Source organism: Thermobia domestica, chromosome 18 (assembly GCF_964235325.1).
Source record: "Thermobia domestica chromosome 18, izTheDome1.hap1.1, whole genome shotgun sequence".
Lineage (NCBI taxonomy): Eukaryota > Metazoa > Arthropoda > Insecta > Zygentoma > Lepismatidae > Thermobia > Thermobia domestica.
In genome coordinates this window covers 104,246,250-104,268,480 of record NC_137471.1, presented here as the reverse complement: position 1 = coordinate 104,268,480, position 22,231 = coordinate 104,246,250, and the positions used below count along the sequence as shown (strand labels likewise).

Genomic DNA, 22,231 nt, shown 5'->3' with positions numbered 1-22,231 from the left:
AATAAAAGAAGATAGAACAAATCTCAACTCTTTATGATGACCCTGTGCAAACGGGCAACTGGTCAAAATGTCAATACAACCTACATCAGAAAATATATGGCCACTCTTCTAAATCCGTTAAGTTGTGACAATAACAAAACAGAAAAACACGTTTAAAAGTGCAAGGTATTGAAGTTAAACAAATTGTTGCAGAGTCTCTCACAGAGTTACTCGAAGTCACACTTATACTTGGATAAGGTGCGAGTGCCCCGGGGCCAACATTTTTTCATTCAAAAGGTGGTGGGCTCCCAACACTAATTTGATATGTATTCGCTGAGTTTCCCTACCTGACCGTTTCCGAAAAATCTGACCCGGAAGCTGACTTTGTAATGTATAGTATGGAGCTCAATTTCTAACTTTTCACGCTTATATCTCTGCAACGGTTGCGAAAGAGGATGTATCACTTTTCGTGTTATGTTCTTTTGGAACAAGGTATCCAACGACCATAGTCTCAACTCGAAGTCAGAGTTGCACTTGGATAGGTTTCCTCGTCAGTCATGTTTGTTGTGCAGTTGTATTTATCTTAACTTAAATATATTCCGTAGTCTTTTTTTTTTTTTTTTTTTTTTTTTTTGTGGTGGTGGGGTGGGGAGAGTTCCATAATGATATGAAGGGTGTGAGCCAAGAACATGGTAACTAACAAATTTTCAATTGCTGAGTTATGCAGCACCAGATAGACAGCAACGCATACCGCTTCGTTTAATCCTTCATGTATAGTCTTATGTGAAATATCAGTTTTCCGACTTTCAAAATGGATTGTGCAGCAGAAAATTTCTAATTTCTTAAAATAGTAAAATTGTGGGTTACCATGTTCTTACCTCACACCCTTCATATGTTGAATCCCTCTTGTTAAAAATACAGAAAACTTGAGGAACGAGTAAACCGTGATGGTGCTTATATAAAACTGTAGAATTCAAGAATATACAAAACCAAAAGCTCTAGATGTGCAGCCTTTAAGTGTATCATATAAATCTAAGTATTTGTCTTATGATTTATTTTAATTTTATTTTGTTCCAAAAAGAGAAATAAACACTGCTGAACAAGACTGCACTTATTTAATATAAAAACACATTTACACGTGACGTTTCGATCTTCTAGCCAAAATCCTTATCAGACGTACACTCTGATGACATCCTCATCAGAGGATACATCAGACGTTCTCATCAGAGTATACGTCTGATGAGGATCTTGGCTAGAAGATCGAAACGTCACGTGTAAATGTGTTTTTATATTAAATAAGTGCAGTCTTGTTCAGCAGCGTGTTTATTTTTCTGATTTTATTTGCAAGACGTATGCCTATGATTGTGTGTCAGCCCAAAAAGAATTTTGCTACTAATTTGAATATTTTTAAAAGAAGTATTTACTTTTAGGGTTGGCTGGTTTACACCAGCTTTTTTTTTTTCTTTTTTTTAAAAAATAAACAACTGGTTTAAACCAAAAAATAAAATAAAAAGAACGAAAAATGCGAATCGTGTGACGTTTCCACACATCAAACCATCTGCATTAGTTTTATTTCCTTTTCACCTTTTAATCAAGGTGTCCCATGTTCAATTCTCGGTCAAACCACAACCCTTCTTTCATGCGTAAACAAAGTAGCGGTTCGGATGTAACTTCAAGCGAAAGTCTTCTCCTTGATAACCTCGGTATTACGTAAGGATGTTAAGCCTGAACATACGAAACGAAACTAAATTGTACATTTCCGCATGCCTGAATGCCTGTTGTTATATAAAGAAGCCAAGGTTGCTTAACACTAGAAGGACCAAGATTTTTCTTATACTAGAAGGACCAAAGGGGTCATTTTGACCCCTACTAAGTTTTAATAAATAAATATTAATGCAACTTGCTTAAATGAATGTTTATTGAAATTAAAGAAATTTTGAATCATATGCATAACTAAAGAAACTATTTTTCTTGAATAGAACCACACAATTTTTATTATTTCTGAAAATATCAATGTTAGTTTTTTTGGAATAAAACAGCTTGAAACAACTATCTAGCTGGAATTGTAATTTTCGTACAGGAGCAATGAAACAGTCATGTTATTTAGTTTCCTACCTGAAAACAACATATGTGCCATCACGCATCCCGTATCTTTATTCAGGGCAGATAGAGCAGAGAACATATTTCTTGACACAGGCAAATTCTTACAGCGAAAGCACACGTCTTGTGTTTTATTGCCCTTACATTTTCCTATCTGACAATTCTTTTGTTTCTTGGTTGGGATCGAACCTGGCAACTCTTCAGAATTCAGCTCGTTCCGCACTCGTTTCTGTCTTGTCACTTCACAAAGTTTTTTCCCCTAATTTGAGAATGAATGTATGTCGAGAGATTTTCCTCCCTGTAGCACATTTGTACAAAACATAGGCATTGATAGCGGCCAAATCCAGCACATTGTAGAATAGCTGCACAGGCCATCTCCTGCTTCTTGCCTTCACAGAGTATTTTCGTGACATCAGGTCAACAATATCAACTCCGACCTTTTGTTTGTTGTAGAACAATATTGTTTCTGGTTTCTTTTTTTTCTCACCTTTCATAACACGTACAGTACATCCGAATGAAGACTGCTCAACAGAAGGACATTTTTTGTTTTTCTTACACTGATACGATGTGAGTGTGATGTCATCAGCTGTTTTGAGTACTTTTGTGCTATACAGTTCATTCCTAATAGAGTGAACTGATGCCGGTACTTCCCTTCTATTGCTTCGTAAAGTACTAAGCATGCTTATTTTCATATTTCGAAATTCTCTTGCAAGGTGTAACGACGTAAAGAAATTATCACAGGTCACATGAAGTCCGGAGTTTTTCAAAGCTTTTACAAGCTGCAAAACTACGTGTTCCGCCAGTGGAATGTTTGCTGGTCTCTGTTCATCTTTTCCTAAGTAAGGAAAACTGTTCACTATATATTTGTTTTTCACCTCAACTAACACCCAAAATTTCACACCATACTTATCTGGTTTGTTACCCATAAACTGTATAAATCTACACCTCGTGAGTCCTTTTCTGTCACACGACGCCATAATATTATATTGCAATATCACTCAAAACAGAATACCCTTTACTCCACTACGTATAATCTAAACATAGCACAATTCTTACTTCAGAGAAGAACATCGTCGTGCAAAACACACGGTACTCAAGAAAAAAGTCATAAAATAGCAACAACAGAAAATATTTAAACCATTCATTCATATAACTTTGTTTAAAACGCTAAGGGTCAAATTGACCCCTTTGGTCCTTCTAGGTAAAACTTAAGTTTTCGGGAAAATTAAAAACAATTGCCTATAAATATTTCAGCTATGGACATGTTATAACAGACGAGTAAAAGTGATGGCATATCTTGGCCATCAGATAATTATTCTTAAAACTATAATATTTTAAATTCCGTCAGGGGTCAAAATGACCCCTTTGGTCCTTCTAGTGTTAAATATATTGATATAAATTTTCAAAATTTATGGATTGCCTACGTAGCTTCCAACATTAGCTTGGATTGTACTTTCAATGATATGTACGTACTAAATTTGTAATTTAATACCTCAGTTTTAGCGTACTGATTATAATACGTTGACCTTTAAATTTTACATGCAAAGCAATAACAGGATTTTTCCGTTATTGTTTTACATTTAGAATAATGACGGGATTTTCGCGATGGCTAGGGCGGGAGTTTCTCAATTTAAGAAAATTTACTGACCGGACTTCTTTAAGCTTATGCGACCTCTTCCAGCACAACCCCGTTATTGCATAATAACACCAAGGCGAAACAAACTTATTTCTGTCAATATGTAATAAAAATATATAAAGCAAAATATCTAAACCCAAAAAACCCGATTTAAACCCCAAAAAACCTAATTTAAACTCCCCCCAAAAAACGGGTTTTTTGACATTTTCAAAAACAACCATGGTTCTTGCCAGCCCTGTTTACATTTGTATGTAAGAGGTGTAAAAAATCTTATTATATACATTGGTTAATCCTTTGGAATTCATAATGTAAATATGTTGAGAAGTAAAACTGTTTGAATATCTTTTCGAAATTCATGGTTTATTTTCGAGGTTTTATATTATTATCGGCACCAACCACTAATTAAATGACTTTTTGTGTTATAGAGAAGCGAAACAAAATCTGGTTTATCAATTTAAAGCAGGATTTTCAAAAAAGCCCAAAATTTCCCAAGCAAAAAAGCGAAGCAGAAAAAACCGAGTTTTTTTTTTTTTTCAAAAAAGCCGGTTTTTTTCCGAGCCCTTGCATCTCTAAAAATGATGGTTCTAAATTTCTTTTTAAATGATAGCTAATAGAGGGTTAGAGGAAATCAGATTAAGCGAAGCAGGACACCGAGATACACTAGTATTCAAATTTCAAACTTGGAAATTCCATATTTGTTTTTTTGAAAACGTCCGTATGTTCAGTGCCCTTGAAACTCAGAAAGTATAGCGAGGAGGGGGAATCGAAAATTTGTAATTCTAGCTTATAGAGTCTACCAACGAATTTATACAACCATAATGCTAAAACAGTCATTACATAATATTAAATCGTCTTACCTGAATACGTCCTGCATACCTACTAGCATGTTCTCTTACGTTTGCTGGATCAAGAGTATTTGTGAGAGCGCTTTTTGCTGCTTTGTAAGGTTCCCATGAATCTATCAGTGTTATTGTTATTCCCATGTAAACACTGACAACCTAAAATTCAGTAATGCTTAATCAATATTAAATACATTTTACAAGAAGTATATAAATACAGAAACACACAGATATGAATGAAGTAATGAACATTCACACAACATATAGCAGGGTATTGTCGAGACTGGCAATTTTTAGTTATTGGGAATATTTCGTGATCATTAAGCGGAATGAGAATTAGGAGAAATGCGACATCTAACATGTGGCATGGACATCTAACAATTATTCACATGTAGATACAATCACCTGGTGCCACTTAATGTTATATTTTGTATAACTGGCTTTATCCGTACAGCAGTTTTATATAATATCGGTCAACTTTTTAAAGAATAAGATCAAATTAGATGTACATGTTTTCCATTACAATCCGTCTGCGTCTATTGGCTATTGGTGTAGTCAGAAATGAATTTCTAACGATTTCAGCCAAATATAATTCATTCATCTAACACGAAAAGTATCCTGTGCCTTGACATATTAACATCTCTTCTTAACAATACATAATGATTTAAACACAAGAGGAAAATACTAAACTGTGCTGCGCTTTTACCTTATATATAAATTACACACTATAATTTACAATTTCATACACCTTTGAATGTTTCAAGGACAACGGTCTAAGCTCGATCCGTTCGCTGACTTTCATTTTATCGTGTCCGCTTTATTCTGCAACTTCACGACATCCACTGCAGCTGCTCGTGATTTACCCTGAAATTTGATTTTGAAAATATATTCCATATTATGAGCTTCGTTTTTAGAACCTGTATCGCAAGCATATACGTAATCGCCGACTGCAAGTAAAATATTTACCATGTTTTGCTGAACATTTACGCGCAAGGGGAAAGTTTAGAAGAACTTTGCAGTTTATAAATTTCGTGTTTACGCAAGAACTATGACATAAGCCGCTCTTGGAATAATTTCGTTTCCTATATTTCTTGCTTGACTCCATTTCAGTTGTTACATCAGAGTATTTGAAGTGTTCTTGTAACTTATTACTTCGAAGAATTGTTTCGATAAACTCTTTTGAAAACGATAAAAGTAATTACGTTTTAGTTAGATTTTCCATATCGTGCTGCATCGAACTCTCCGTTGATTCAGATTTTTACATTGTGTTATATTTCTTGGTTAAAAAATATTAGGGTCACACGCAAATCTTTCAAAGATTATAACTGAGCATCAAAAACTTCAAAAGAAATTATCATTAATGTCAAGAAATATTAAGTAGTCTAAACAGCAGTGAGTCTTTTACGAACGAGATGGTGTTAGTGCCTCAAAACTCACAATATGAGTCGCAGCGGTTCAGGCCTTAATGTCATTTGACAGCTGATGATTGAAGGTAATAATAGGTAGATGTGCAGAAACTGTTGGAATTATCACAATCAACGTAAAATATAACACCGTGAAGATTAAGTGAACTTTCCACAACGCTGCGCTACAATTTTTACAATTTTATTTTGATAAAGGAGCAACTGCTGAACAGGCTAGTGGAGAAAATTGTGCTGTTTACGGGCAAGATGCGTCATCAAAAGCAATAGCCAAAAAATAGTTCATTCGCTTTTCTTCTAAAAATTCAATATCCAAGTTTCTCCTTGCAGTGAGCGATCAATCATAGGAAAAGGGGATGATATTCTGACATAAACCAAACAAAATCTGCAAGTATGGACAAACACCGTGCTCGTAGGTTTTCTCGGGGTTCTCCCGTTTCCTCTCACTTTCTTCATTCCACCATTTCACTCATTTCTTATCATCACCGTCTCTTTTAGCCTAACAGGCATAGCTGTGGGACGTAAAACTTAAAGATTTCATTTCAAAATCGGCACGTAAGCAGTCAGGACATTGCCAATGACCTATGACAGTGTGCTCTCGCCAGAAAAAAAAAATTCACTTGTGGTGTGGAATAAGGCCATTGATATGTAGCCTACTCAGATTCTCTTCGAGCCTCTAAAATTTCAGTTTATCTTTTGTGAGAGTGTTTTAAGCTAAGTATAGGGAGGTGTGGCTTTCTCGCGCTGTGAGATCGTTGAATGTGGGCAAATGTTCCTAACTACGCTTTTAGTCCGTCCCCTGTTAGTGCTTCGTACTATCAATGCAAAAGAGTCCACCATAATCTTTATTCATCGAAGTGTTATCTAGTAAATCTTATGCTCTAACTTGACTATGTTGTTGGACAATTCTTCTTCCCCTCCCAAACTGGATTCTAAAAGTTTAGTGAATGGTGAAAAGATTACTATCACGAAACTAACAGGAGGGAGTCGCGCCAAAAAAGTCAATAAAGACAGTAGCCATTGTGCGACCTGCAAACGTAAATACAATAAAATTTTAGAAATTTAAATAATTTCATAGTGAATACACAGCAGTGGTACTCCTGAGGTTCGTACAAGTATATGAGTGAATCTTGAATGTTTTGTGAAAGTTAAATATTTTAAAGATATTGATAGTGTTACTGTACCTACGAACTTGTACTTAATATGTGGTGCTGAGGGAGCCGTATTTCGCCAGGAAATTAAATTACTCAATTGAGAAACAAATGCCTACATCAGTGAGAACGAAGTCCGTAGGTCGATAGGATGTTCTATTGAACAATTTTTCAAAAAAATGTCAATGAGTGAAATTACCAGTGTTATAGTGCAATTCGTTGCTTATTCATGAAAACCGGGTATCGGTCCCTGCGGTCACTCATATAATTTGAGCTATCAAAATATGAAAATATCGATATCTTCTTTTTATTCCAAAAATAATTTCGACGAGTATGTTTGAACACCAAAATTCGTGTATATTAGTTTGTGAAAATATGTGTATCACGCAAGTATCTAAGTCCCCCAAAAGATAGTCGTGCATGAACTGTGGCTCAAAATATATAAATCAAAATAAAATGTATCTTGGTCATTTGTTTTTGAAATACCAAGTGTGCATGTTAATTATTAAATTCCATGTTAATGTCAGTATTTTCTAGGTTTATATAATGTGTATTTGTCTGAACAAAATAACGCGACCGATATTTTGTACAGACACACGCATAAAGTGACTTGAATCAACGTTTCGAAAGTGTCGTTCACTGATGGTCTCTGTGCTAAGTTCGAATCCAGTTTGGATAATACTAAAAGAATGAACACACTGTAAGTCAGACGTCCCACTAGAATCGAATCATTCTTGTTACGGTAACCACGAACCGAAGAGAAATTAACCATTGAACCTTTAACATACCGTTCACTTTCATACAGGTACAGACTAAATATAACCCTAACAGAAGTAGCTCCCGAACTAACTAGGACAACCAGGAATCGAACTTAACGTTATAGAAATGACTAAGCCCGAAAAAAGACACAGAATCAAACCCTATCAGTTTATAGAAATAGCGTCCCAACATGAGACAGAACTAAAACTGATCAACTAAAACCGGCCCGTAGAAATGTATTCCCGAACCTACACAGTAACCGACACTTCCTTCCTTCGGTTATAGACCTACACATAACAGCGCAAAACCATTTGCAGAAAGGAGGCTACAGAAAGTCCAACATATGGGCGCCACACGATCTGACTCAAAACATGTACTCGACTGAACTATTGTTGCGAATCTCTCCTGAAACTTAACGGATTCGAGCCATTTCTGAAATAGTTGACTGTGAAAAGTGGTTAACTTACGATAACAATGTGCGATAAAGATCGCAGTCCAAGCGAGGAAAAGCTCTACAGTCTGTGTCAAAGCCCACACTTACGCCGAACGAAGATTATGTTGTGCATTTGGTGAAATTGGATAATATCGTGAATCACGAGCTGTTTCCGTCGGATAGTGATAGACTCGGACCTGTACTATCGACAATTAGCCCTTAAGGGATCCTGGGTTTTTGGGGTATTTTTTTAGACTTTCAGTCAAGCAGCTACTGCATCGTCACTATTTATCCTAGGATCATGGTTCATACCTCATTCTCTTCAGAATGGAGCTGGCTTTCAAATGGTACCACTTGCATGCTCATACCATATACCAGGAGAAGGGAAAGTGATGTCAAAGGGAAGATTTCGAGGGAAATTTTTTTTCACACTTTGGGCCCCTCTGGAACGGCCCTGGGTGAACGTAGAAATCTCAAAAAAATCTGATAAATAGTACTTTGTATACTCAATGTGTGTGCCAAATTTCAAGCATCTATCTTGAATACTAAGGGCGGGAGAAATTTTATCAAGAATCCCCACAATGCCCCAAAGTACCGTAAAACACCATGATCTTAGGTAAAAAATTTCCTGAGACATCTCTATTTACCCTAGGACTATAATCCAAAAACCATTCTCTTCAGAATAGAACTGCCTTCCAGGCGGTACCATTCACGTGTCTCCATCATGCATCTAAGGCGGGAAAATCCCGTGAAAGGGATTTTTTGGTAAAAATGTCCCTTTCTCAACTTTTAGCCCCTCTGGACCCCATTGTTTTAACACAGAAATACGAAAAAAATCTGTTAAATACTCCTCGGTGGACTGAATGTTTGTGCACTATTTCAATCTTCTAGGTGCAAAAATAAGCCCGCAAGAAATACCGAAAATGTCCAAAATTCCCTTATACAGAAGTATATTTTCATAAAAATTCCCTGACACTTCCCTAATTACCCTAGGGTCATGTTTCGCCCATCATTCTCTTCAGAATAGAACTGCCTTTTAGGCGGTACCATTAAATGTCTCCATCATGTATCTAAGGCGGGAAAATCCCGAAGAAAGGGATTTTTTGGCAAAAATATTCCTTTTTTCAAGTTTTTGCCTCTCTGGATTCCCCCCTGTTTTAACGCAAAAATCTGAAAAAAAAAATGGTAAATACTACTCGGTGGACTGAATGTTTGTACAAAATTTCAATCTTTTACGTGGAAAAATAAGCCCACCAAAAAATAATGAACATAGACCCGCCAAAAAATAATAAAAGAAAATATATATTTTAGAATTATGACGTCATTACCTACTATGTCTCGACGCAGGAAGGTGTGAAAAAATACGTAAGACCTTCTACAATGCCTTGACTTGAAAAAAAAAAAAAAAAACTGGACGAAAAAGCTCAAATACGAGAGTTATAACGCAATGTACCATGAAACACCCGTATGGTACAGCGAGTGACACTTCTGGATGGTACAGCCATATGGAGATTTACGGCTAAAGTGCTCCACCAACTGAGTCCCAAGCATTTACCAGGAAGTATGCAACGAAATTAGCTGTAAAGGAAGGCGGGTGGCATAGTCGCCAGGAGCTGAAAATTCCCGTACACTTGGACGAAATTCCCACTACTGCCTACAGCATCATTTCTCCAAAATGAAATAAATCTTAGACGTGTAGTTCTAATGGTAAACATATTACTTGATATTTGCCCTATTTGTGAAGATAAATTGAAACAAAAAATTGAAATCCAATCCTGTTGCTGTTGGAATGAACACTCTTTCTATCGTTTGATCTGAAATGACTTTGCAGAGTCTGGACAAATATTCTGTCACATCAGGAGGGTAGAAAGTGCGGATACCCCCCCCCCCTCCATCAGTGTGAAAACACATACATTTAATCAAATGCTTAGTGAGAGTGAGCCCATTGGTATAGCACTTTTATGATTTCAATTTTAGCTCCCAAGCCATCTTATGTCATAGCTGATGACCTAGGAGAACGAGAGATGCAAATATGATTAAAGATGATACAGTCACATGTGCAAATTTAGAATTTGAGACAAAATGATCGGATAGCATCCATATTTTGTCGAAAAGTTTGATTTGGTAAGTAGACATCTAAAAGCTCACTCGAACCTGAGAGCATCCAATACCAATTGTTGAATTCAAGTGGAGAACTCAGTTGAGAGTATAAGATGATTACAGAGGGGGAGAAACATCTTCAGATATGGGAAACAAACAATGAAAAAAAAGAAGTGGCCTAAACAGGACTCGAACTATCAACCTTATGATTACCAACCAACGACTCTACTCACTCATCCACGGAGCCACGCTGAACGACAGGCAGTCATACCTCAGACACAGAACGTTTGTTACTAACAAAATGTTTTTGTAAGGGGCAAAACTAAGGAAATTCCCCGTCTCTAGTTTTTCTTTCCCTGGCACTAACTTAATTACTGTTGTCTCAGCCTGAGAAGAATATTTTCCACCCCTCCATAAACTTTCCTAACAATTTTCATACATTTATATATAGCAGCACAAAACATTTATTCATGGGTGTTCTGCACAATTATACTTACACAAAACATTTACTTCCAATTCTATTAATTCCAGTACCAAGTTAACAGAAATACTGGATATGAAATTCTATATCTCGGCAATAGTCTTGCAGAAAATATCGAAATTCAATTTTTCTATTTGGAACAGGGGGACCATACACGCAAGTTGCGTCCATGAGATGTTTTGCGGAGGGGGGACACAAATTTACATTGAAAATGGCGAAATCGCACGTTTAATTATAACATATTTGGTCTAGGAATTAATTCGTGCGGGTGGACAAGAGATGGCGCAACGAACGGAGCGTCCCAAAGTTCCGTGTATCCACACATGTGTTGCAAACCCCTGTCATCGCGTATCGTTCGTAGTATAGGGCAGTGGATTAAAGCGTCAACAACACCAGTTTGTAGTTAAGTGAACATGGCGCAATTTGTGCCTGATAAAGTGTTTTTGCGGGGTGTCCTGCTGCATTACTTTAACATGCAGAAAAGTGCGACTGAAAGTCATCGTATTTTGGTGGAAGTGTATGGTGACCATGCTCTAGCTGAGCGAACGTGTCAGAAGTGGTTTGCACGGTTTAGAAGTGGTGATTTCGGCTTGGCAGACCAAGAGCGAGCTGGACAGCCAAAAAAATTTCAAGTCGAAGAATTGACAGCATTGCTCGAGCAGGATTCGTGTCAAACGCAGGAACAACTTGCAGCAGCATTAGGCGTTGATCAAACAACAGTCTCCAAACGCTTGAAAGCCATGGGAATGATTCAAAAGATGTCACATTGGGTTCCACATGAATTGAAAGACAGAGACGTTGAAAGACGAAAAACCATTTGCGAATTGCTGCTTCAACGACAGAGCAGAAAGGGGTTTCTGCATTGAATTATTACGGGTGATGAGAAGTGGATCCATTACGAGAACCCTAAACGAAAAAAGGCCTGGGTGAAACCAGGTGAACCAGGTCCATCACAACCAAAACGAGATATTCACTGTGCAAAGGTTATGCTGTGCATATGGTGGGATATGAAAGGTGTGGTGTACTATGAGCTGCTGCAACCGGGTGAAACTATGAATGGAGAATGTTATCGACGACAATTAATGCGTTTGAAGCAAGCTCTGGCCAGAACACGACCAGAATGGGAGAACAGACATGATAAACTTATTGTTCAACATGATAACGCTCGCCCACATGTCGCAAAACCGGTCAAAACCTATTTAGAAAATGTCGGATGGGAAGTTTTACCCCACCCGCCGTATTCACCAGACGTTGCTCCTTCGGACTACTACTTGTTCGATTGCATGAACAACGATTTACTTCTTCAGAAGATATCGAAACATGGGTCTCTGACTGGATCGCTTCCAAGGATGAGGACTTCTTCCGCCACGGAATCCGTACATTGCCTGACAGATGGGCGAAAGTGGTGGCTAGCGATGGACAATATTTTTCTTAAGGTATTTATGTATTTTGTGTTTGTACTACAGCTTCAATGTGTACGTACCAACCGCACGAATTAATTCCTAGACCAAATAATTTTATTTTTAAGAACGTCAAATGCGAAGGAGAACGAATGTATCCTCTTTGGCTTGAAAGAATAAAATTATGGCTGAAGGTAGAAGTGTACAGAGAGACTGATGATGTTTACCAAGAATGCATGCTACCAAGCAGTGGCGTAGCCAGGAGATCTGGAACCTCCGGATATTTGCACAAGTTGTAAAATAAGGCCCAAGGGTAGAAAGATACTGAAGAGACCTCGCGATCGAGGTCTAGGCGTCATTCTCGATACTGGCACAAAAACTTGAATTGAAATCGTACTGTCATTCGAGCGATGTGAAAATGTAAAAACAAAATCAAACTACTTTTTTAAGATTAATATTGATTGCACACCTCATGCACAGTTCCAATATGCAAAATCAACCATTATCTTAAGCAGAAATTGCTGAAAACGACAGAAAATGGATACTTAAACATCCAAGTAGAAACCTGTGCTGGAGCGATTCTATTATTAATATTATAATACAAGCTCTTGAAAGTTGCGTCTGTGGTCAAGCGGGTTTAGTACTGCTACTGACATTTCTGAAACGAAGGGCGACGGTTCGAGCCTCCGTGCGTAAAGTTGAAGTTTTTCTTCCTTTTTTTAAAAAATATATGAGAACTTTTTATAAATATAAATTTCTACTGTGAAGTGGTTGGAAACACATTATCCGACAAACTGTCACTTTTCAAATCCCTGTCCCATTTACTAGCCCGCTATGTCCATAATTCATATACGAAAACGCTAAAAATGAGAAATGTGAACACAGTTGAATACCTAAAACCACACGTCCAAAATGAAAATTATTCATATATATATTTTGGGGGGGCTTTGCTAACTTCATTCTTGGAAATGTGAACATTCTACAAGATATTTCATTCACTTTACAATATTTTATTTGAATAAACATAAAATTTGGGGGTGATCAAGCCCGGAAGTCCCCTAAAATACACCTATATATATATATATTTGCATTACAAAACCTTAAGGTACCTCATAATCTGGATTGTTATAAAAGAATTTGAACAATTATTTAGAAAATATGTACTGCTTAAAATCGGATTAAATCGCAATGCCAGTAATCTGTAATATCTTACATTTTTATTCATTTACATTGAATGTGTACTTGTTTTATACTGTATAGCATGAATATTAGCTGCTATATAAGAAACAATTATCTATAATTGAATTTAAGTAGGAAATCGATATAGTTATTATAAGAAGAAGCTTGTGAAAATGAAGTGTATCTGAAATAATGGTTGTATCTGAAATAGATGTTGCGTAATGGTGTAGTTGGTTACCCCCCCAGCTTTGGAATACTGGGCTCTTCAAACTGTCCATCCTTAGGGATGCTAGTCGAGACAGAATTTTCCTGACAAAATTCAAGTCGAGACACAGCTCTTCCAATAGAAAAATATACATTTTTCGAGTCGAGACATCACTTTTACAGCATATTGTCGAGACGAGACGACCTCAAATCTTGTCTCACGCATCCCTATCCATCCTCCCTACATAAAATCAATTTTGGATACGAATATTCAATTTCTTTTAACGGTAATTGTAATCTACGATACAGATTGAAGTAAGATATTGGCTTGAACTGCTTTATTGCCCACTTAACCTTCCTATACTGCAATTATATCTAAGTTTGCCATATATATTTATTATTATTAGAATGTAAACACTGAAGAATATATATAAACACACAATGAGGAAGAACTCAATGCTCGTAGTAATTAACAAATTGGTTGCTTGTTTAGTTAAAATTAACTCTCCTGAAATCTAAATAATCATTATTAGAAAGAAAGCAAGAGAACCGTTTTGTTAATTTGGACATATTATAAGAGATTGGGGAATGTGTAAGTAATCGAACAGAATATATGAAACTAAATGGAATGGCATGTGGAACTGAACTTGAAAGAGGATAAAGATGTGTAAATGAAAAATTAAAGAAAGCAATGGTTAACAGCAGTAGTCACTACTTACAGCAGATGAGTGAAATCTCGCCTCCCCCCCCCCCCAAATTCGTCTATACCCCTTCAATATAGTTAGCTAACAAACCAAGTACGATCGACTGACTAGACGTCACGTAAGTAAAATTCATATAGGAAGTTTCGATACAGCGTTCACCGAAGTGACGCAGACGTGGTGTTGAAGCTTCTCGTAGGTCCTATTTCGTAATGGATTTTAGGTCAGTGAGATTTCTTTATACGTATCAGAAAGCTCTTTAACTCCATACTAAAGGCGTGTCGTATGATTTATTCAAACCGTCAGGTATTCGGACAACCATGAGACCAATTCGTTTTGCTTCGCAGCTCACAAGTTTAACTTGAAATAAATTCTTACTTTTCCACGGAAACACAAACTGTTTGAATGCTCATTTTATTATGGGTGAAATGTATAATTCTGCAAGTAATAAAAATCTTCATGTCCTTCTCCGAGATTCGATCCCTCGTCCTTTGGCTCAGCAGTTCGACACATAGACAACTAGACTAATTGTCGTTGTGTAACAGCTTGGAGGAAAATCGGTTTTAACTGCAGGAAGGATATTGGGGGCATTGGTTATAGCTGGATGGAGGAAAATACCATGTACTTCGCAGTACCACTTGCTGTTTTTGGAAGATGAAGACAGCCTTAGCGAAATCGCGTGTACTGATTGCAAGCACCTAGAATGATTTTGTCGTAGATTTGGCAGCTCCAAATCAATACATTCAGTGAGTGAACTAGGAGTGCAATGATACTGGTACTCCATTTTATTTCGATTAGTGTTGTTTTTATAAAGATGGAGAACGAAAATATTTTACCGTTCGAACATTTGAAAGAATACTTTTTTCTTAAGAGCTGAGGATGATGGTGGACAAAATTTAAAAGTAAACAGTCTGAACTGCCCCGGCGAAAAATATTTGTCAACAACTAGGGTGCCATAATTAACGATTTATAGTAAGGGGTTAATATAAATAAACTGTGTTCTGATGAGCAGGCCTACTTTATTACTAGAAAATAGTTTGCTGATGGTATGTAATATTGGGGTTCTCTCAGATCAGTTTGCTTATCCTAGAGTCCCGTTGACTATAGAGTTTGAAACTAGCTTTAAAAAGCATGTATCGATTTTAGAGTTACTGGTATGTTTTGATACACTCCCAGTTCATGTTTTTTCATTTTATTAGTTGTAGTGTAATGTTTCTCTATATTCTGTATTTTTAATTTTACATAACAACATTGTTATTATTATATAATTAGTTTAGCAGAATAATAATAAGCAACAATTTTTTTTCTAACCCATAGGGATGAGCATGAGTCAAGCTAAAACTCTACTCGACCCGAATTCAAATTGAGTTTTGAGTCAAGTCAAAGGTAATAACATCGAGTCGAGTTCCGAGCCGATTCAGTTTTTCGCGTCGAGTTCAGTCGAGTTTGATAAATGGTTCGTTCGTTTTAACTCGTCTTAAAATCATGGCCTGATTACACTGGAAAACGAAAGCCATGAGAAATGTAAGCTAAACAGTAATATGGAATACTTTTAGTGTTGCTCACGAGACGGGACACTGCTCGCATCTCGTCTCGTCTCGATAGCGAAACCACAAGAGATTTTTCATAACAAGCTCAGCTCGGCTCGGCTCAACTGAGAGGATAGCTCGAGGCGGCTCACTTGGGGTGAACCATGCGCTCGAGCTGGCTTGGTAGGGATGAGTCATCTGCTCGATTCGGCTCAACTGAGCCGAGGGCTCTAGCCAAGTCGTTGGTTTAGCTGTTGGCTCGACTCACTTCTCGGTTCGGGTCGATAGTGAATGAGCTGTGAGCCGAGCTGCTCGAGTCGTTGACAATTCTAAACCTGGACCGAGTAGTTTTGAAAATATTTGGCCAGTGCCTATAACTTTTAACAGTGCTTGGCTCGAGCCCGAATACTCAACCTAGACCCTCAACCCAAATTCAGAAGCTAGTGAACAATGTCCTTGACTCCTAGATTTCACGACTACCGAGGTTCTCATTCAACTAGTTTTTTAGTATTCAAATACAAATCACCTATCTTTCACGTTTACATACAGAGTTGTTACAATTAATAATAATAATAATAATAATAATAATAATAATAATAAAAGTAGTAGTAGTAGTAGTGTCATTGATAATAATTATACTGTCTATGTAATATCCTTGAAGAATATACCAAATTTTACAATAGTAAATCCCCACATTAAGCGGGTTTCCATATCCAGGCTTCTAACTATGAAAATATTTACGATCACTCCCCCAATCGTTTTACAAATTCAACCTGTTTCATATAAGTTATTAGGACATAAAATTGAATATAGTTTATACGAAAAAGACCTTTATGCATTGCAAGACCTGTAACGCCCAAATATTCACCACAAACTTATAGTGGTACCGACATAAAAAAAAAAAAAAAAAAAAAAGTGGAGCAGGACACTACTGTACACATATGTCTAAAGAAAATCACCCGGGTTCGATTCCCGGCGGGAGCTCATGTGGTTCGGATTCCACGTTAATCAGTAGGTCCACGTCTCATATAGCCTCGCTGCTGAACGGGACGTAAAACCCAAAAAATCAATCAATCAATCAATCTAAAGAAACTCAATGAAGACGTACGAACTGGTCGAGCGGTTTGGGTCAATAATCTATCAATCATAAGTTTATGTGTTCAAATCGTGTAGGAAGTATTCGTTTTGTTTTTTTCCTTAAAAGTGTGTTCCTTATTTTCATCAAAGGACTGAAAACATTTCTTTGAATAAATCTTTGGCAACTACTTTTCTCTCAAATTCGATTAGAAGGGAACATTATATGAATTGCAAATTTAAAATCCAAAACTGAAAACAAAATATTAAGTATGTCAATATTTCATTATTATCTTTCGATTTGTAATGAAAAATTAATTATAAGCATTGATGATTTCAGAAGATTCTCCCCGTGTAATGGTCAATATATGAATGAGAGGAAATTGATAGAACATTATTAGTCCACTTTGAGCATGATCGAAGATATGGCCACGAATTTTTGTCGACAGGGTCTCAAATTCTCCCACAGGTCATGCCCTTAAATCATCATTGTTTCAAAGGTTTCCTTAACAAATACCTAGGTAGAATATTACATTTATTTCTCGTTGTACGTTTTGAAATGACAAAATCATAATTTTAAAGATAATTATAATACGATAAGCATAAAGGTTTATAGAACTAATGAAGTAAATAGTATTGTGTAGGTTATCGGTTTCTAATCGGATTAAAACTAGAAAATTCATTTGCATCGCATTTTAAAGTAAATCCTCTCTATATATAATTCTTACTGGAAAGCATGTTTAACTCCAATTACTCAATCAATTTATTTAATAATATATTTTTATTATAATATTTTTACTATTCAATGTCATATACACTTTATTTCCCAAAGCAAAACCTCATAAATGTATAGTGGGCTAGTGAATATTATCAAATAAATTATCATTTAGTTTACGTAAATACTGCATCGCCTGATTTGAAACTTCGTACTTTAACTAATAATAATAATAATAATAATAATAATAATAATAATAATAATAATAATAATAATAATAATAAAATCATAGCCATATGTTATAAGAATTTCAGGCTTACTCAATAAATGAATTCAACATGGTCTCTATTCGAAGTTCTATTTATTCGAATCCGATAGAAATACAAAGAGAAACTTCGAGAACAGATAAAAGAAAAATGTTACTTTGGTGGAACTGGAACTAACCTTTGGAAAGTTCCTTTCAAGTTACAAATGCCTTAGACACTTTGTTTCTTGTCTTTAAGTTAACTGATTCACTGAACGTATCTGAGTAAGTTGTCTTTATTTTCTACTCGGTTATACACGTTTTACAATAATTTCTTTTAAGCTTGAACAACAGGAACACGAATGCAAAAACATTTAGGTCAATTAAAATTCCCCCACCGGGAATCGAACCGGGGACCCCGTACACCAAAGGCACACGTGCTAACCACTAGACCAGCGGTAGGAACGAACGAAATATGTTTTGAAGTGTCTGAAATTTATGCCTATTTCGCCCTGATGTAGTATGTCTATTGATGAAATGATGAGGTGTATACGGTTTGGGGTGGATATAGTTGCTGTTGCAGAATCTAAAAAGAAAATTAATAATATGTTGAAAACTTGAGAAAGGCTTCTGAAGAATATGGGATGAAAATAAATGTTAGAAAGACAAAATCCATGATGATTGAAACGAAGCGATCGGTGTCAAATATAGAATTACGAGCGGAAGAAAAGAACAAATGACTAGTTTTCGATATCTGAGTAGTATTATTAGTGATGATATGATATGCGAACGTGAAATAAAAGCAAGGATAGAAATGGCGAAAGAAGCCTTTAGGATGAAGAAAATACTATTTTGTGGGACCTTGAATAGAGTTGAAAAAGACTCATAAAATGCTTCGTGTACTGTATTTTACTGTATTTATAAGGCAATCATGGACATTATGCAAAAATGATGAGAAACAATTGAAGGGTTTCGAAATATGTGCGTGGAGAAGAATGGAGAGAAATAGCTGGGTCGAGAGGAAAACAAACGAAAAGGTGTTAGAAATGGAAGGAGAAGAATATTATTAAGAAGAGGAAGAAAAATTGGTTGGGATATTGGTTAAGAAGGAACTGTATCATGAGGGATGTGCTACAGGTATGGTGGCAGGTAAGAGAGGGAGAGGACCAATTAGACTAATTAGGCTATTGGCGATATCAAAACAGAAACATCGTATGTGAAGATGGAAAGGTTAATAGAAGATCGTGCAGCATGGCAGTTCCTCAGCCGCGGTAAGTGACCCGCTGGTAATGGCGGAATACTTCTGATATAATGACGCCGATGATGCACAGTAGAAACAGAAAAATCCACTTTACTGTCATTGCTAATAAGAATCAGAATGCAAATTTCTACAGGCTGTCAAAATGACTTGCTCTAAAGGCTGTAGAGAACTATCTGTTACTATGAGAGGGGAAATCATAGGTCGAGTAACTATGGGACAAACTGCCATTCACATAGCTAGGAGTATGGGCTGTGACAAGAAAACAGTGAAGAAATTGATGTAGTGATATGAAGGTGGTGAATATTTTACATCTCAGCCAAGAGGTGGGAGACCAATAATAACAATAATAATAATAATAATGTCAGGTATTTATATTTATTTAAAGCAAGTCTTTAGCATACCCTCCTAGTACAGTATTATTTTTTAAACGGTCATTACAAACTGTCAAGCTAAATTGTAAAGAGTCATTAGAAGTGGTGCTTTATTAATTTATTTCACAATTCATTTCTGCCAGTAGCTTTCGCCCCCTTACTCCCTCTTCATGCTTAACCAGAAGGAAGCTGCGCGTCCTCAGGTTGGGAACCACAACTTCCGTTTGACAGCCTGTAGAAATTTGCATTGTGATTCGTATTAGTAATGACAGTAAAATGGATTTTTCTGTTTCTACTGTGCATCATCGGCATCATTATATCAGAAGTATTCAGCCATTACTAGCGGGTCACTTACCACGACTGAGAAATTGACATGCTCCACGATCTTCTATTAACCTTTCCATCTTCAAATACGATTTTTCAGTTTTGATATCGAAAATAGCCTAATTCTGTTTCTATATAGTCTAATTAACCACCTTGATCTCTTTCCTGCCACCATACCCTCTAGCACATCCCTCATGATAGAGTTCCTTCTTAACCAATATCCCAACCAATTTTTCTTCCTCTTCTTAATAATATTCTTCTTTCATTTCTAACACCTTTTCGTTTGTTTTCCTCTCGACCAAGCTATTTCTCTCCATTCTTCTCCACGCACATATTTCGAAACCCTTCAATTGTTTCTCATCATTTTTGCGTAATGTCCATGATTCTGCCTAATAAATACAGTAAAATACAGTACACGAAGCATTTTATGAGTCTTTTTCAACTCTATTCAAGGTCCCACAAAATAGTATTTTCTTCATCCTAAAGGCTTCTTTCGCCATTTCTATCCTTGCTTTTATTTCACGTTCGCATATCATATCATCACTAATAATACTACTCAGATATCGAAAACTAGTCATTTGTTCTTTTCTTCCGCTCGTAATTCTATATTTGACACCGATCGCTTCGTTTCAATCATCATGGATTTTGTCTTTCTAACATTTATTTTCATCCCATATTCTTCAGAAGCCTTTCTCAAGTTTTCAACATCTTATTAATTTTCTTTTTAGATTCTGCAACAGCAACTATATCCACCCCAAACCGTATACATCTCATCATTTCATCAATAGACATACTACATCAGGGCGAAATAGGCATAAATTTCAGACACTTCAAAACATATTTCGTTCGTTCTTACCGCTGGTCTAGTGGTTAGCACGTGTGCCTTTGGTGTACGGGGTCCCCGGTTCGATTACCGGTGGGGGAATTTTAATTGACCTAAATGTTTTTGCATTCGTGTTCCTGTTGTTCAAGCTTAAAAGAAATTATTGTAAAACGTGCATAACCGAGTAGAAAATAAAGACAACTTACTCAGATACGTTCAGTGAATCAGTTAACTTAAAGACAAGAAACAAAGTGTCTAAGGCATTTGTAACTTGAAAGGAACTTTCCAAAGGTTAGTTCCAGTTCCACCAAAGTAACATTTTTCTTTTACCTGTTCTCGAAGTTTCTCTTTGTATTTCTATCGAATTCGAATAAATAGAACTTCGAATAGAGACCATGTTGAATTCATTTATTGAGTAAGCCTGAAATTCTTATAACATATGGCTATGATTTTATTATTATTATTATTATTATTATTATTATTATTATTATTATTATTATTATTAGTTAAAGTACGAAGTTTCAAATCAGGCGATGCAGTATTTACGTAAACTAAATGATAATTTATTTGATAATATTCACTAGCCCACTATACATTTATGAGGTTTTGCTTTGGGAAATGAAGTGTATACGACATTGAATAGTAAAAATATTATAATAAAAATATATTATTAAATATATTGATTAAGTAATTGGAGTTAAACATGCTTTCCAGTAAGAATTATATATAGAGAGGATTTACTTTAAAATGCGATGCAAATGAATATTCTAGTTTTAATCCGATTGGAAACCGATATCTTACACAATACTATTTACTTCATTAGTTCTATAGACCTTTATGCTTATCGTATTATAATTATCTTTAAAATTATGATTTTGTCATTTCAAAACGTACAACGAGAAATAAATGTAATATTCTACCTAGGTATTTGTTAAGGAAACCTTTGAAACAATGATGATTTAAGGGCATGACCTGTGGGAGAATTTGAGACCCTGTCGACAAAAATTCGTGGCCATATCTTCGATCATGCTCAAAGTGGATTAATAATGTTCTATCAATTTAATCTTATTTATATATTGACCATTACACGGGGAGAATCTTCTGAAATCATCAATGCTTATAATTAGTTTTTCATTACAAATCAAAATATAATAATGAAATATTGAACACACTTAATATTTTGTTTTCAGTTTTGGATTTTAAATTTGCAATTCATATAATGTTCCCTTCTAATCGAATTTGAGAGAAAAGTAGTTGCCAAAGATTTATTCAAAGAAATGTTTTCAGTCCTCTGATGAAAATAAGGAACACACTTTTAAGGAAAAAAACAAAACGAATAATTCCTACAAAATTTGAACACACAAACTTATGATTGATAGACTATTGACCCAAACCGCTCGACCGATTCGTACGTCTTCATTGAGATTTTTTAGACATTTGTGTACAGTAGTTTCCTGCTTCACACTTTTTTTGTTTATGTCGATACCACTATAAGTTTGTGGTGAAT

The 22,231-nt window shown here is 35.9% G+C and overlaps 1 protein-coding gene across 5 annotated transcripts in view; it reads right to left on the bottom strand.

Annotated features, from left to right (window-relative positions):
- The window catches only part of Strump (WASH complex subunit strump), a 579,189-nt gene that overhangs the window by 304,215 nt on the left and 252,743 nt on the right, over positions 1 to 22,231 (bottom strand). For all 5 annotated transcript variants that reach the window (XM_081746920.1, XM_081746918.1, XM_081746916.1 and 2 more), the window contains exon 7: positions 4,573 to 4,713. In XM_081746920.1, coding sequence (XP_081603046.1) covers positions 4,573 to 4,713 — 141 coding nt within the window. The remainder of the gene's footprint in view (positions 1 to 4,572; positions 4,714 to 22,231) is intronic.